Here is a 15,429-nt window from a genome sequence, read left to right on the forward strand (position 1 = left end):
AGAGCTAACCTACATGGCACAGCAGACCTTTCCTGCCTTGCCCGCTGCTCCCTTCAACAGTGTATTTCAGTCTATCCACCTGTTCTGCTCCCCACTCTGTCTCTGGTGAACTCTCACCCCCTCCCACCTCTGGCCTACACCCTAGTTCTGGTATGCATAAATAAATCTTTTTTTAAAAAGTAAATGATACATTAAAAAAAAAAAGAAAAAGAAACTAGTCAGCCTGTTTGAGTAATTTTTCTCCAGCAACATCAGCTGCCAGGATATCAACTTGAAGAAAATGGGATTTTTGAAAGGGAGTATAATGAAGCAAGTACTGTATTTTGGAATTGAGGATCTTTTCAAGCAACTGATTCTAATGAAAAATGATGGACTCTTAGCAGGACAAAGAGACAAGATAAAGAAGTAGCTGGAGCACATATTAAAACAAAAGGTAAGTTCATTAATCAGAGGTTTTTATGTGGTTAAAAAAAAAATCAGAAGAGAAAAAAGTGGAGCAATTGAGCTGAAATAATAAGAGAAGATGTAAAAATAACATGATTGAAACAAAGTCTAAAGAAGGTATTGTAATTTTTTTAAAAAACTTTATTTTACTAGTTTTTACATATAACTGGGGTGTAGGCCAGAGGTGCAGGGGTGAGAGAATTCACCAGAGACAGAGTGGGGAACAGAACAGGCAGACTGACGAAATACACTGCTGAGGGGAGCAGCGGGCGTGGCAGGAGAAGTCTGTGTGCCATGTGGGGCCCTCCCCGGTGTCAGGGGATCGAAAAGGGGCTGCAGAGGCTGCAGAGGCTGTGGGCAGCTTCGCAGCCCAGTGCTAAACCTCTGTGCCACCCGGGGAGGCCCCCGGTATTGTAATTTTTAATAACAACAAAGTCCAGAAGGAGGCCATGGTGGCGAGTTGTTGAATAATATAGGGAAAGGGCATTGCAATGATGGTGGTGAGAATGGGTGTTTGGATGGAACCCTCAGATCAGTGGTTTCTTCTGGAGAATAAAGTGCCTTTCAGAGAGTGGCTCTTTAATATTGGATGGTATATACCATTTTTTGACACTCTGCTATCTGTCAGATACTTAATGTGCATGTCAGATGTGTTCAGTTCAAAAGAGGTCAAGTGACCTGCCTAGAAAAATTGCATAATTTGTAAGTGAAGGGGCAAATTTCATATTCAGGCCAAAATTTCATATTTTAGGTCAACAGATGTTGACCTGTTAGTTCAACATCTGTGTCCTTTCCACACTGCAATGGCTCTGCCCCCAGGAAAAGACAAGTTGTCAGCATTTCCATGGAATGTTGGGTGAGATTACCACTGGCAATAATGTTGGTCATGAAACTTTGTATAGCAGGGGATGTGGAAGGAAGAGATTATAAAGGAGGGCAAAGAACCTGGCAAAGATGAAGATTGGCTTCAAAATTCAGCTCACCCCAGCCATTTCTTCTTAAAGTAGCCTTTGGTAATAATGACTGCAGAAGCCATGGAGATAGGAAAAGCTTGAAAAAAATAGAAATCTTACTGATTCCCAAAAAAGTAAATTCATAATGTTCATCTGTATTTTAAAATATATTTTTATTACAGGTATTATTTTCATTTAAAATACACAAAATGTATATAAATATTGGTGATATTGTAGTAGACCAAAATCAATAATTGACAATCAAAAGTTTTAAGGACTATTAGAGTTGGTTGTCAAAAAGCATTCACAATCTACCACCAATGCAACCCATGTTTACCTAACATGTATTTCACAATCTCCATGTTCTCTCTGTTTTTGTAACTCTTCTAGTTTCTCTCTCTCTCTCTCACTCACATACACACACGTACAGACAAGAGCACATGAATACATACACACCCCTGCAATTCAACTGCACTGGAAATACACACACTATGTAAATAATAGACTGAATCCCAAAAATTTCCCCCTTGCTTTCTATTAGCATTACCTGCTGGTTCAGGCTATGCATTTAGAAGTAAAGACACGGGCCTCCCTGGTGGTGTAGGGGGTTCAGCACAGCACAGTGAGGCTCTCCATGGCCTTTACAGCACAAGTTCAATCCCTGGCCGGCTGGGGAGCAACCCAAATAACACACCAGACCTCTCCTGTCTCACCTGCTGCTACCCTCAGCAGTGTATTTCAGTACATCTGCCTGTTCTATTCCCCGCTCTCTCTGGTGAATCTTCTCATCCCCTGTGACTCTGGCCTGTACCCCACTTCTTACAAAAAAAGAACTAGAAGTAAACACACTGCCAATGGGACACTGGACTTTCAGTCTCTTTAGCTTATTGTGTAGGCCTAGCTCTCTTTTCCATCCCTTATAGACACATGTCACACCCATATATTTGAAAGACAGCCTCCCCTGAGGTAGACAGTAGACCCACCCCTAGAGGTGAGTGAAAATGTGTCCTTTTCAATGTGTCAAAATGCGCTTGGCCATTTAAGATGAGTGTAGGACACTCTGGCAGCTGTTTTTTTCCTGTCTCTGCATCTTCACGTGGTAACTCAAAGTCTGATGTCCTTTAGTCATATTCTTCCTCCTGTCTTGCTCTCTGGATCCTAGGTGAGAAGAGGACCTGTGGACTTATTGGACTCTATGGTCTCACAGTTCTCTTAGCTCATCTCTTCTCACCTGACCGCAAGTGGGCTTAAGAAGACCTGCTTCAAGACAAACTTCTCTGTGCCTGAGACAAGGAATCATAATAGAGAGAATCCCAAAGTGCTTTTCCTAGAGCTTATATAAGCCAAAAAATGTCTTGGACTCCTCAAAATTGACAAGGGAAAGCGTAGATACATTGACATACAGATGGTCGGCACTGGTGAGATTAAACACTGCCCCCAGGTAGCTGCTGCGGGCCCACATCTGTCCATTCATGCAGTAATTCATCATCCTCTCCTCCATCAGCACCAAGTCCTGGGGATAAATAGAGTTCCTTGCATAGACCTTGTGGTTCAGGGGTTCGTTGGTGCAGTACTGACCCCGGAAGTACACTTTGGAATATACAAAGTACAGCCCCGTGTCATTGATTACAAGGCTGCCCTTCTTATATTTCACCCCAGAGACTAGGGCAACTCCATAGGTATCTTCCCATTCCAGAGGGATGGATCTTGAGCCGTGCTTTCCTGCAATCAATCAGAGAAGAACTTTCAGCCAGGAATGGTCATGCATCCAATAAATTAAGCTTCCAAGGCAAAATTGTGAACTCATCCTTCAGCAAATGTTTTCTACTCAAAAATGACATGACCAGGCTAAGGAGTCAGACTTCATCCATCACTGAATTCTTTCAACATTTTTATCAAATTGCCTGCCTTGATTTTATCATCTGTATAACTGGAACAATAATGGATAACCCTAATCCATTGCAGTGAGAAGTTACTGAGATGATTTTTGCTCTCTCAAACAAAATTTCCATATCTTCAGAATTAGCATCAAAACTGCTGGACTTTCATGTCCCTTGAAGAAGTAAATCTAAAGTTCAAAAGTTGGGAAGGATCCTAGGGATCATCCAGTCCAATTCCTCACCTACGCAAAGAATTCTTCACCCTCCTCAATTTGGGCTAGAATTCCCCTTCCTATGTATTCTCACACTACTGCATATGCCTTCAGCAGAGACACTTCCAAATACTGAAATTATTGCTCATGAACTCATTTTCCGCTATTAGAGTTTAAGCTCCTTGAAGGCAAGAACCGTGTGTTACCCATTTCCATGTCCTCAAGGCTTGGCACACAGCATGTGCTCTATAAATTTCTGTTGGTCCAAACTGGGCCATTCAATAGCCTCTGCCTCAATAATTCTAGGTACAGTGCCACACCACTTTCTGTGATACTTTCTACTTGTGGAAATTTCTGGGAGTGCCCACACCATATTGCTCTCAAATTATTTCACCCCACTACATGACCACATGCTGAAAATTCACTAGTTCTAGGCCTGATCTCTCCTCTTGGTCTTTTTTTTTTACAGAGACAAAACAGAATAAAGACCATCTAGAAAACCAGGGAGGCATGGACTAAAATCATTCATTGTTCCCCACCTTCCCACCTCTTAGGTCTGCACCCCAAATTCCCTAAAATTGTTTGGAATTATTTTTTTAATGTGCTCCTTACAGGTGGAGATCATGTCATAATTAGTTTCATTTCTCCAGTTTAGAACAGGATGTGTCCAGAGTAGGGGTTCAAGGTGCATATGAGGTTGACCTGATTAAAAAGATAGATGTATGAGAATTTTCCAGCATCCCCAGGAAATAACAACCTGCTCAGAGCACAGTCATGGAAACCAACCAGCGTTTGTTCTTCCTGACAAAGTCTCCCCTAAGCCCCCCTGCACATGCAGATACACACCTGTTAAATGGGCCACTTTTCTCCGCTCCGTTTTTTCAGAGGGTGGACTTGGGTTACCTGCATCATAGAGAGATGACAGATATAGTTAAAAATGAGATTCCAACTATTATTTTGATGGGACTCCACATGGGGCATTTAAATAAAAGAGAATTTTTAAAAAGCATAAATGGCAACCACCAAACATACTGGCAATTCCAAACTGCAGAACTTACAGCAGGCTGTACTTCAAACACCACATTAAAATAGACATGTGAATAAATAATAATGTCACCATAAAATAATACTGAGGTTGATTTATCAAGAGCTGTCATGCTGGAAATGCATTGAGAACTTGTCTTTGACGTGGGAATTATTATTACACCTTATAGATAACAAAATGAGCTTAGAAATTGAGTCACTTGTCTTAGAAGACTCAGTGTCAAGATGATTTGAGTCTCAGGTCTCCTGACTCCAAATCAGGGCTCTTTCTACTGGAGCTCTGCTGCCCCTTGGCCCCTGTGGGACAAAGGTAGAAGAAACCATTATTTCACCTCCTGGCTGCTAGGTCTTCCTCCAACAGCATTTTACAATCTGCCCCAAATTAATTATCCTCAGACCTGAGCCACCTCTTTTTTTTTTTGTATTTATTTTTATTTTACATATTTTTTACATCATTTTTCATTTTTATACAATGTATGCATTTTCATCTTGGTTATAGACCCTGTAAAATTCCCGCCACCCTTGTTTTGATCCTACTCCCTTCTCTCGCTGGCCCCCACCACAGTGTGTCTCTGGTTTATAGTTGTCTGTTGATTTTGATTTTTACTTTATTATAATTTATCTCTTTCCTGACCCCTTATTTGGGTTTTCTAAATTGCTGTTATGAGTGAGACCATCTGGCATTTTTCTTTTTCTCTCTGGCATATTTCACTGAGCATAACCCCTTCTAGCTCCATCCATCTTGCTGCAAATGGCATGAGTTTATCTTTTTTGATTGCTGAGTAATATTCCATTGTGTATATGTACCACATCTTCTTGATCCAGTCATCTATTTTTGGGCATTTGGGTTGCTTCCATAGCTTACCTATTATAAATAGTGCTGCAATAAACATAGGGTTGCAGGTGCCCTTTTGAATTAATGTTTCTGTGTCCTTTAGGTAGATACCTAGGAGTGGAATTGCTGGATCATATGGAAGCTCCATTTTTAGCAGATTGAGGAACCTCCGCACAGCTTTCCATAGTGGTTGGACCAGTTTGCACTCCCACCAGCAGTGTAGGAGAGTTCCTTTTTCTCCACATCCTCGACAACATTTGTTGTTGCTAGTTTTTTAATATGTGCCATTCTCACTGGTGTATGATGGTATCTCATTGTAGTTTTGATTTGCATTTCCCTGATTACAAGTGATGTTGAACACTTTTTTATATGCCTATTGGCCTTTTGCATTTCCTCTTTGGAGAAGTTTCTTTTTAGCTCTTCAGTCCATTTTTTGACTGGCTTATTTACTTTGTTTTTGTTGAGTCTCATCAGCTCTTTATATATTTTATATATTTTTGTAATCAGTCCTTTATCATTAGTGTTGTGTGCAAAAATTTTCTCCCAGTTAGTGGATGTCTCTTTGTTTTGGTTACTGTCTCTTTTGCTGTGCAGAAGCTCCATAATTTGATGTAGTTCCAGCTGTTTATCTTTGCCTTCACTATCACTGCTTTGGGTGATGTGAGTAACATCTTTAAAGATGTTACTGAGGTGTATGTCATGTAATGTTTCGCCTATATTTCCTTCTATATATGTTATGGTTTCAGGTCTTATATCTAGTTCTTTAATCCATTTGAGTTTGTTTTTGTACATGGTGTGAGGTAGTAGTCAAGCTTCATGCTTTTGCATGTAGAGGCCCAGTTTTCCCAGCACCATTTATTGAACAAACTTTCTTTGTTCCATTGCATATTCCTTGCTCCTTTGTCAAAGATTAGTTGACTGTAAGTCTTTGGGTTTATTTCTGAGCTTTCTATTCAGTTCCATTGGTCTGTGTGTCTGTTCTCGTTCCAATAACATGCAGTTTTGATTATTATGGCTTTGTAGTATTATTATGAAGTATTATTTGAAGTCTGGGAGTGTGATACCTCCATTCCCTTCTTTTTTTTAGAAGAGATTTGGCTATTTTGGTGGCTCCATATGAATTTCATCAATATTTGTTCTATTTCTTTGAAGAATGTCATTGAAATTTTTATTGGAATAGCATTGAATCTGTAAATTACTTTTGGTAGGATGGCCATTTTGATAATGTTAATTCTTCCAATCCGTGAGCAGGGGATGTCTTTCCATTTCTTTGTGTCTTCTTCTGTTTCTTTTAACATTGTTTTATAGTTTTCTTTGTATAGGTTCTTTACCTCTTTTGTTAGGTTTATTCCCAAGTGTTTGATTTTTTTTGGTCCTCAAACAGAGCTCTGTGTCAAATTCCTGACAGTCCTATAAATACCACCTAAAATACCTCTTTCATCAAGAAAATCAAATATGACTTTTCCTTCCTTTGAAGCCTAGAATCACTCTGTCTTCCTCTCCTGTCACTTCTGACTCCCCTTTTGTGTGGTAACTGTATAACTTATCTTATCCCACCAAATAAAAGGAAAATTCCCTTCTATATGTTGAACCACCAAATTATTTAGCTCAGTTCTAACACAGGACATGTTCATCGAATTAAATTGAAGGAGCTAAAATAGACTGTGGTTCTCATAATAGACACTACTTCTCCGACTTCAAAGATTTCAACTGTTACCAAGATAGCCATTAGGCTAAGACATTCAAGAAAGATTCATAGAAAGGCTCTTGCCATAGTGGGTTGTGATCACTTGGCAAAACTCACATATGGCTCAAGTATGTTTTAGTTAATTGAGAACGTTACCTGAACAGTCATTATCTCTGTAACCACACAAGACCACCCACAATGAATAAGGTTTTTGTGAACAGGAAAGGCAAAACTGAGTCTCCTCTACATTCCTACACCACAAACCCTCAGTGCAGCTGATCTGGCATTCAGTCATGTACTAACAGGAAATAGAACACAGAACCACATGCCACATGCCTTCATATCTCTCTCAGAGCCTCATACAGTCTTATTTTCATGAAGCTACTCAATAAAAATATCTGCTGGATAAATACTGGAACAAATAAGCTAGAAATACATTCTACATTTTTGTGATTATTTCCTGCTCCAGGGCCTTTGCACATGCCATGCTCAGTGCTGGAATACTTCTCTCTATCCTCCTGCCTCACCACCTGTACACACACACATACATACACACATACAACATCTCTGTAGAGGGGACTTTCCAGACCATTCTATCTTAGGTCACACCTAGTACAATTTAAAATTATGCCAGTTTGTTGCTTTGCATCTGTTATTTTCTCCAGCATGCTAAAAGCTACACAGGGGCAGTCCTCTTTTCTCTCTTGTTCTCAGTCATCACCCACCACCCAACTTCCAAACTGGCACATAGGAAGCACTCCCAAAATATTTGTGAATGAATAAAAGATGTACCAAATCATACTTCTCTGTACATCCTAAATTATACAGTGATGTATATCATTTATAGCTCAATAAAACTGGGAAAAAATTTAAATGCTTAACAAATATAATGAGTTAACCATGGAAGACAATAAATCAAATAAATTGTGGTGTGGTAACATACATTTGAAGAGGTGTGTGATCCTATTATTTCTGAAACATATACAATGTTGTAAAACCATGTTACCCCAATTTAAAAAAAAAAAAAAGCAACATCATCTAGATGAGCTATAAGCTTGGATGAAAGGTTTTCAAAATCCCGAAACCCATGCTTGTTAAGTAGATCACTCTTCATTGGTCTAAATAAAAAAGCTGATTTACGATTGCCAAATGTTGTGTTAATTCTGCTATCTGCTTAGAATTGAATAAAAATAAAAACATTGTGTGGGTGGAAAAAACTTTAAAAAGCATATAAATAAGTTTAAATAATCTATAATAGTACCTTCCAGAGAAAGTGACTGTTAATGTGTTGGACTAGAAGTCCTTTTTGTTCTTTACTTAGAACTTCAAAATGTTCATATGTATTTATTTAGTCAATATTAAACACACTGTTTAATAGGTAGTCTTTTTATCTAACAATATAGGATATATAATCTCCATGACATTAAATATTCTCCTAAATCATTGTTTTTAGTTGCTGTATATTATGTTTATGTTTACATCTGTATACACTAAAAAGTATTTAACTTGCCTTCTATTATGATGAATTTAAGTTGCTTCTGAATTGCTTATTATAAATAGCCTCATAAAGAAGTCATGGTCATCCCTATATATCTGTTTAGTTCTTAACATAAATTTTTAGTGAAAAGATTACAAAGTAAATTAACATTTTAATCCTTTGATATATTTTTTGAAACTGCTCTTCAGTAAAGTTACAGTGATTTACACCCTGCTGACTGCCCACTAAATGCTTAAGCAGACACTTTTCCCTCTTTCTTGCAGTCTGGGTTGTTTTATATAATCTTTACTAATATGATGGATGAAAATGTACCTCCGTTGTTTTTTTTTTTTAAATAATCATCATTGAAAGAACATTATAGGGGGGTGGGGGTGGAGGAAAGGAGGGATTGGGGTCAAAATAAGGGGGTTGTAATTGTATGGGGAATATAAAAATAAAATTAAAATTAAAAAAAAAAGAACATTATATATTTCAGCCAAATAAATCAACATCTGTATATAGGAACATTAAGTTTGCAACTAAAATTCCAATCTACCCTTCTTTTAATCCGCATCTCATCTTAGTAAAGTTACCAATTTCATTTTCATGCGATAATTTACCAAGTTCTGGTCCATCTGGGTTGATCTAGAGAAGGTGTGTTTACTGGGGTAAAGAGACCTGACTCATCTGTTCGTTTGATTTTTAATGACTAAGATGACTCCAGAGAGTAGGTGAAAGATGAATAATTGGGTATCCGTTTCACCAGTCACATTTCACTGATTTTCAGAGCTATTTTATTTTAGAAATACTATAGAGACTTTCTTTTGCCAACAAGTATTTCTACTCTGTCTGTGCATGCCTGGACTTTCTAACAGCTAGGGACTCAGATCCAGAACCAGGGACCAGAACATTTTAAGGATGACTCCTACAAGAACCTACATTCGAGAGCAGTAGGGAGATTGGGGTCACCTGCAGCAGGCACATCCTGAGAAGTTGGTGCCAGATGTCTGTGAAGGAGATTTACTAGTGTCTTTGCAGAGGCCCTGCTTGCCATCTTTATTCTCATTCCATTGCCAGCACAGAGAGCTGGGAATTGCCCTAGCACTAGTCCATCTACTGGCAAACCCTGTCGTGATGATGTAGCAGGAGCCCATGATCCTTCCAGCTCCAGTTCCACACCAGTGCTCTTGGTCATATCATCTAAGCCAGCTGCCATCTTGTGTCTCTTCTGAAAAATTAGATGACTGCAAAAATTAGATGACTGCAAAAATTAGATGCTAAGTTCTCTCCCAATTTGAACCAAATCTTAAGTTCAATGAATCTTAGTTTAAGACAAGTGGGGAAATATCCTAAAATCTATCAGTCTACAATTTCCAGACTATGTCCTAAAGCTTCATGAAGTTGGTGTCCCACATTTTTTCCACACAAAACATTTCTTTTATTATTCAGTCAGATGAAGTTGGGCTGCTGAGGGGAGCGGTGGGGGAGAGAGGAATAACAGCTTTCCAGCGACTAACAGTTTGATGACTATTAACAGTCATCTAGCACATCTGTTAACAGCATCTGGTGCAGTCATCTAATTTTTCAGAAGAGACACAGATGGCAGCTGGCTTAGGTGATACCCAAGAGCACTGGTGTGGAACTGGGGTTGGAAGGAACAGCCTAACGTGGATAATTGATAACCTTCTTGTGAAAAGCTTAGATATAGTCTATAAAATATTTTTTAAATAAGGCTTGACTTTTGAGTAGTCTCTTTTAGAGAAACATCTGTCTCCACTTCTACCTCCCCTCTCTTACTTGGGGTCACAACCACCACCCTGCATAGGAACTGGGAGGCCTGAGGAAGGGGACGGGCCTGGAGCCAGCTGCTTAAGGGGTGCCAAGGTCCCAGGTTGTATGTGTGTGTGGATCTCTTTCCAAAGTCAGGTGAAAATTATTTTGAATTTGGTACAGCACTCACCTACACTGATTTGGAACAATTAAATTTTCTTCATACTTTAGGGCAGTTCAAGGAAATAAAATGACCAGAGATTCAGAATTATCCAGGATTCTCTATGTAGTATACATATGCACAGGAATGGAAGGAATTCAAGGTATTCTACCAACTTCGTTCAGCTGGGAACTATTGTGGGAACTCAATGCACGTTGGTAAAAGTACTTACCTACTTGCTTCTCCAAAGATGATTCAATGTGCTTTTGACCGGAGGACTGGCAAATAGAAAGACAAAATATATGTAAGGAAGATGAAGTACTTCAAGCAAAAGAGGCAAAATTGTCCCAATAAATCAAGTTTCAGAATGATAATCCAATAGCTCAGAATCTCTCCTAACTCAGACTTTGGCCAAGCAATTGCACCCCACCAACCCTCAGTTTTGTGATTTAGGCTAATACTTTTAACATTTTCTCTTTTTTCAAGATTTATTTATGCATACAAGAACTGGGATACAGGCTAGAGGAGTGGAGGGGGGTGTGGGTGAGAGGATTCACTAGAGACAGAATGGGGAGCAGAACATGCAGATCTACTGAAATACACTGATGAGAGGAGCAGTGAGTGAGACAGGAGAGGTCTGCTGCGCCATGTGGGTAGCTCCCTGGCTGGGGATCAAACTCATGCTGCAGCGGCTGTGGATAACTTCATAGTGCTGCGACTTAACCCCTTGCGCCACAAAGGAGGCCCTATTTTTAGTATTTTCAAGGAAATTCGGTTTGTCCACTTGAACAAATTCACTTCTACACAAGTCTCAAAAGTTCCTTTTCTTTCTGGAATCACTAGGTATGAGGTAGATACCGGCTCAGCAGAAGGACTTGCCAAGTGAGAGAGGAAGAACTGTAACTGTCAGATCTTTTGATATTTGGACCTGATCCTTTTACAACACAGAAAATGTTTCTTTTACTTATGTGAGCCTCCATTTCTCAGCCCATAGAAGACAATGTCTACAGTAATCCACTTATAAAGCAAGAAGAAAAGATTGAAAAACACTTTGCAAGCTATTCCGTGGCCCCTAGGAATCCCCCCTGCTGCAGCAGAGCCCCCTCATGCCCAGAGCCTCCCGGGCCCAAGTCCACCTGCAACTTACCTCTCTGAGTTCAGCCAGTTCCTTCTGCAGGTGGAAGAGCTGAAACATCCCCAAGCCCAATCCAACCAGTGCCACCAGAACCATGAAAAACATCACAAGGAGGCACAGGCCTGTGTTGTGGTCCCTCTTCTTCTTCAGAGGTTGTGGTGGTAGTGCAGGCAGCAGAGATGGTGGTGCAGGCAGCAGTGGTGGTGGCAGTGGTGGCAGTGGTGGCGGTGGTAGTGTTGAAGGTGGTGGTGGTGGTGGCCTCCTTTGCCCCGGCCTCCGAGGCGCAGAAGATGGACAGGGGAAGACGGACCCTGAAGAGGCCCATGGAGAGCTGGCATTGCTGTCCACCCAGTAGATTTGGGGGTATTGGTAATTCAAGGGCTGCTGCATGGCAGTCGGTGACTCAGGCCAGCCCCCTGCAAAGGGTTTTCCTTCTCAGTCCCACGGAGGCCCAGGTGTCAAGAACGGGCCTCCTGTTGCTGACTGCTCATGAGAAGGGACTCCGACTCGCTCTTTATAGAGTTTCCAGAACCAAGGGGAACACCCCTCTCTCTCTCTCTGCTGCTCAGAGAGACACCCACTCATGCAGCCTCTGAACTCAGAAGCCTCAAGAAGATCAGAGCAAACCCCAGGAAGTTTCTGCCCACGATTTTCTGACGAAAGCTTTCAAAGCGCCAATTGTTGCTGCCGCTGCTGTGCTACCTAAAAAGCTGGGAAGGTCAGCTGGTCTTTCCTCAGACCCAGCGGTGCAAGTTCCGGCATCGAGCCGCAAAGCCTTAGAGTGGAGGGGTCACTTTCACCTCTTACTTTCTACAAGAGGAAATCATCCTCCTGCTGCCATCCCCACTCTACACCCAAGTGCAAGGTACCCTAACATTACAATGCACCATAAAAACCTGCCTCACCCACTCTCTAAAATTAGATCAGAGGTTGCAAACCAGTGGTGCATAAACCTTGTGGAATCCACAGACCTGCTCTAGCCTCACCACGCTTTGCTTAACACTGGACATCCATTTTTTTTTTTTTTTTTTTTTTTTTTTTTTTTTTTTTTTATCAACCGCAAACTGGACATCCATTTTTTTAATTGGCATCTTTCACATTAGAAATACTTACTTCTACTCTGTTTGGAAATATCCAAATATTGGGCAGCTTGGGGTCATTTCTGCAAACCTGATCAGCTGGCTCCGGGCAGGAGCTGCCCCCATGGGTGAAACAGGAGTTCCAGCTTGCCAGCTGCACCTGTTCCAAATACCATTCTCCCATATTAGTACACAGACTTCCCCAAATCCCATTTTTCTCTTCATTAAAGGGCTCTACTTTCAAACTTCATTATTTTTATATCACGCTCAGCAGGGACCAAACCAACACCAAATTTACTTCCATGCCACATTGTGCCTACCCTATGCCCCTTCCCAGTACAACTTGTTTCACCTGACTTCACTTATTTTTTAAATGATTTATTTATTTATGCGTACAAGAGCTGGGTACAGGCCAGAGGTGTGGGGGGGTGAGAGGATTCACCAGAGACAGAGTGGGGAGCAGAACAGGCAGACTGACTGAAGTACACTGCTGAGGGGAGCAGCCCACGAGACAGGAGAGGTCTACTGTGCCATGTGGGTAGCTGCCTGGCCAGGGATCGAACTCGTGCTGCAGCAGCTGCAGATAGCTTCATAGGTTGCGTCTTAACCCATTGCACCACCAGGGAGGTCCTGAAGTCACTTTTTCTAGTGACAACTTCAACTCTTCTCTCTTCCTCACCCCCATAACTAGTCACTGCCACTTGTTTGTCACACCAGCTTACTTTCCCCACCACCAACTCACAATTCCCACTGACCCTCTCTAGTCCCGTTTTTTTCTACGATTGCCTTAGATCAGACTTTAATTACCCCTCACCTGAATTATTGCAATGGTACCCTAACTGGTGTCTCTGCCACTAGTCTTTCCAAAGGCCAGTCACACTGCGGAAGGCTGCAAGAATTGTGCTTTTTGGAAAAAAAAAAAAAAATCAATTATCTCACTTCATGGCTAACACCTGCTGGTAGAAGATGTGATTTCAGGAGTAACCCAAATTTCTCATCAGGACAGGAAGATTCTTTAAGTCGAACTCCAATGGCTGCCACTGCCTCCTTTACAGGAACTTCTGCCCATCCCTCTTGGCTTACGCCACAGAGTGCTGGGCGAGGTCAGAATGACTGCACGGCATTCTCACAGTCCTTTAAATCTTGATGGAAAAGTTTAAAATTCCTAAGTAATAACAGAAAATACAATCTTTAAAATTCCACCAGATAATGGCGCAGGCGGTTGAGCGCCACACTGTAAAGCTGTCCGCAGCCTCTGCAGCGCGGGTTCGATCCCCACCAGCCGGCGAGAATCCCACATGGCGAAGCAGACTTCTCCTGTCTCACCTGCTGCTCCCCTCAGCAGTGTATTTCCTCAGTCTGTCTGTTCTGTTTCCTGCTCTGTCTCTGGTGACTCCTCTCACCCTCCCGCGCATCTGGCCTGTACCCCGGTTCCTGTATAAAAATATATAAATCTTTAAAAAAAAATTCCACCAGATAAATAACTCCCCTCCCCCCCAATAAAACCCTTTAAACTACAGGTATACCCTGTCTTATTGTTCTTTATTTTGCTATGCTTCATAGATACGGATCCTGCATTTTCTACAAATTGATATTTTGCAGCAACCTTGCATGGAACAAATCTATGGCATTATTCTCCCAAGAACTTGTGCTCACTTTGTGTCTCTGTGTCAAATCTAATTGGAGCATATGCTTTGTTTTTCACACATTGTGCTATTACACACTTAATAGGTGACATTATAGTATAAACTTAACTTTTATAAGCATTGGGAAACCAGAATATTCACATGACTCACAATCTTCACTATGAAGTAAATTTGGTCTGGAACCAAGTCGATGATATCGCCCAGGTTTGCTTGTATCCTGAAATAACTCTAACAAAACTTGTACTGAATCACATTTTTTAAAATATTTTATTTTATATAATTCTTACATCATTTTTCATTTTTGCACAATGTATGCGTTTTCATTTTGGTTATATTCCCCATACAATTGCATTTTTAAACTAAAAGAGTTAACAAAAATGGCAAATTTTCAAATAAATGAAAAAAAAAAATGCACCACACCTGGATGAAAAATTTAGAAAGATAGTGGAGTTAAACTTTCTGGATTCAAGTCCGAGCTCTTCCACTTTTTGCTGTGTGAACTGGACAGGTCACTATCCCTCCTTTGTGCCAGTTTTTTCACCTATAAAAATGGACTTGATCATAATAGAGTCATGATAGTGTGGGCATCATGAGGATTAAATGAGTCAAATATTTGATACACTTAAAATAGTCTTTAGCACCAAAGTATGGGTGCACACCACAACTGTTGGAAATGTAGCAAAGCTTCCCATAAATAATTCACCAATAGACTGAAGGCAACTGACCTTCATCCATTAAAGAAAAAAGAAGGGAAAAGTGCAAAGTCAATACCTGGCATCCAGAGTCCACAGAAATTCCACAGGTAGACTGTGGTTGACAGAGCTCTCTGTTCCAGGATAGGATGGCTCTGCTTTCTATATTAAACTTCCACAGAAACTTCCAGTATTCTTCAGTAAGAATTATGTTGCATTTTAATAATGTTCATATCCCTTCTGTCGTGTGTCTAACTTTGATTCATTGTGTAATAGAAAAAATCTGATATTTGCCTCTGACCCACTCATACCCTCCGATCATAGGGAGAAAATAAACAAGCCTTTAAGTAACATTAATAATAGGGACTGAGATACCACCAGAACCTTATTAATGAACAGAAATAATCCTTCAAAG

General features: G+C 40.6%; 1 protein-coding gene across 1 annotated transcript; it reads right to left on the reverse strand.

The window, feature by feature from the left end:
• Window positions 1-2,724: 2,724 nt before the first annotated feature.
• On the reverse strand, window positions 2,725-11,987 carry FASLG (Fas ligand). Its single transcript, XM_037504429.1, has 4 exons — window positions 11,610-11,987; window positions 10,695-10,740; window positions 4,336-4,392; window positions 2,725-3,119 (listed from the first exon to the last, which is right to left on the reverse strand). Exons 1-4 carry the CDS (start codon window positions 11,985-11,987, stop codon window positions 2,725-2,727), a joined length of 876 nt encoding a protein of 291 aa, XP_037360326.1.
• Window positions 11,988-15,429: the final 3,442 nt, after the last annotated feature.

Source organism: Talpa occidentalis, unplaced genomic scaffold (genome assembly GCF_014898055.3).
Source record: "Talpa occidentalis isolate TD23 unplaced genomic scaffold, MPIMG_talOcc4v2.1 talOcc4.12, whole genome shotgun sequence".
Taxonomy (NCBI): Eukaryota; Metazoa; Chordata; class Mammalia; order Eulipotyphla; family Talpidae; genus Talpa; species Talpa occidentalis.

Coding starts and splice junctions, on each gene's coding strand:
- FASLG (XM_037504429.1), bottom strand. CDS start 11,987: ATGCAGCAGCCCTTGAATTACCAATACCCCCAAATCTACTGGGTGGAC. Junction 10,741..11,609: donor AACTGGCTGAACTCAGAGAG/GTAAGTTGCAGG, acceptor TCTATTTGCCAG/TCCTCCGGTCAAAAGCACAT. Junction 4,393..10,694: donor ATCTTTGGAGAAGCAAGTAG/GTAAGTACTTTT, acceptor TCTATGATGCAG/GTAACCCAAGTCCACCCTCT.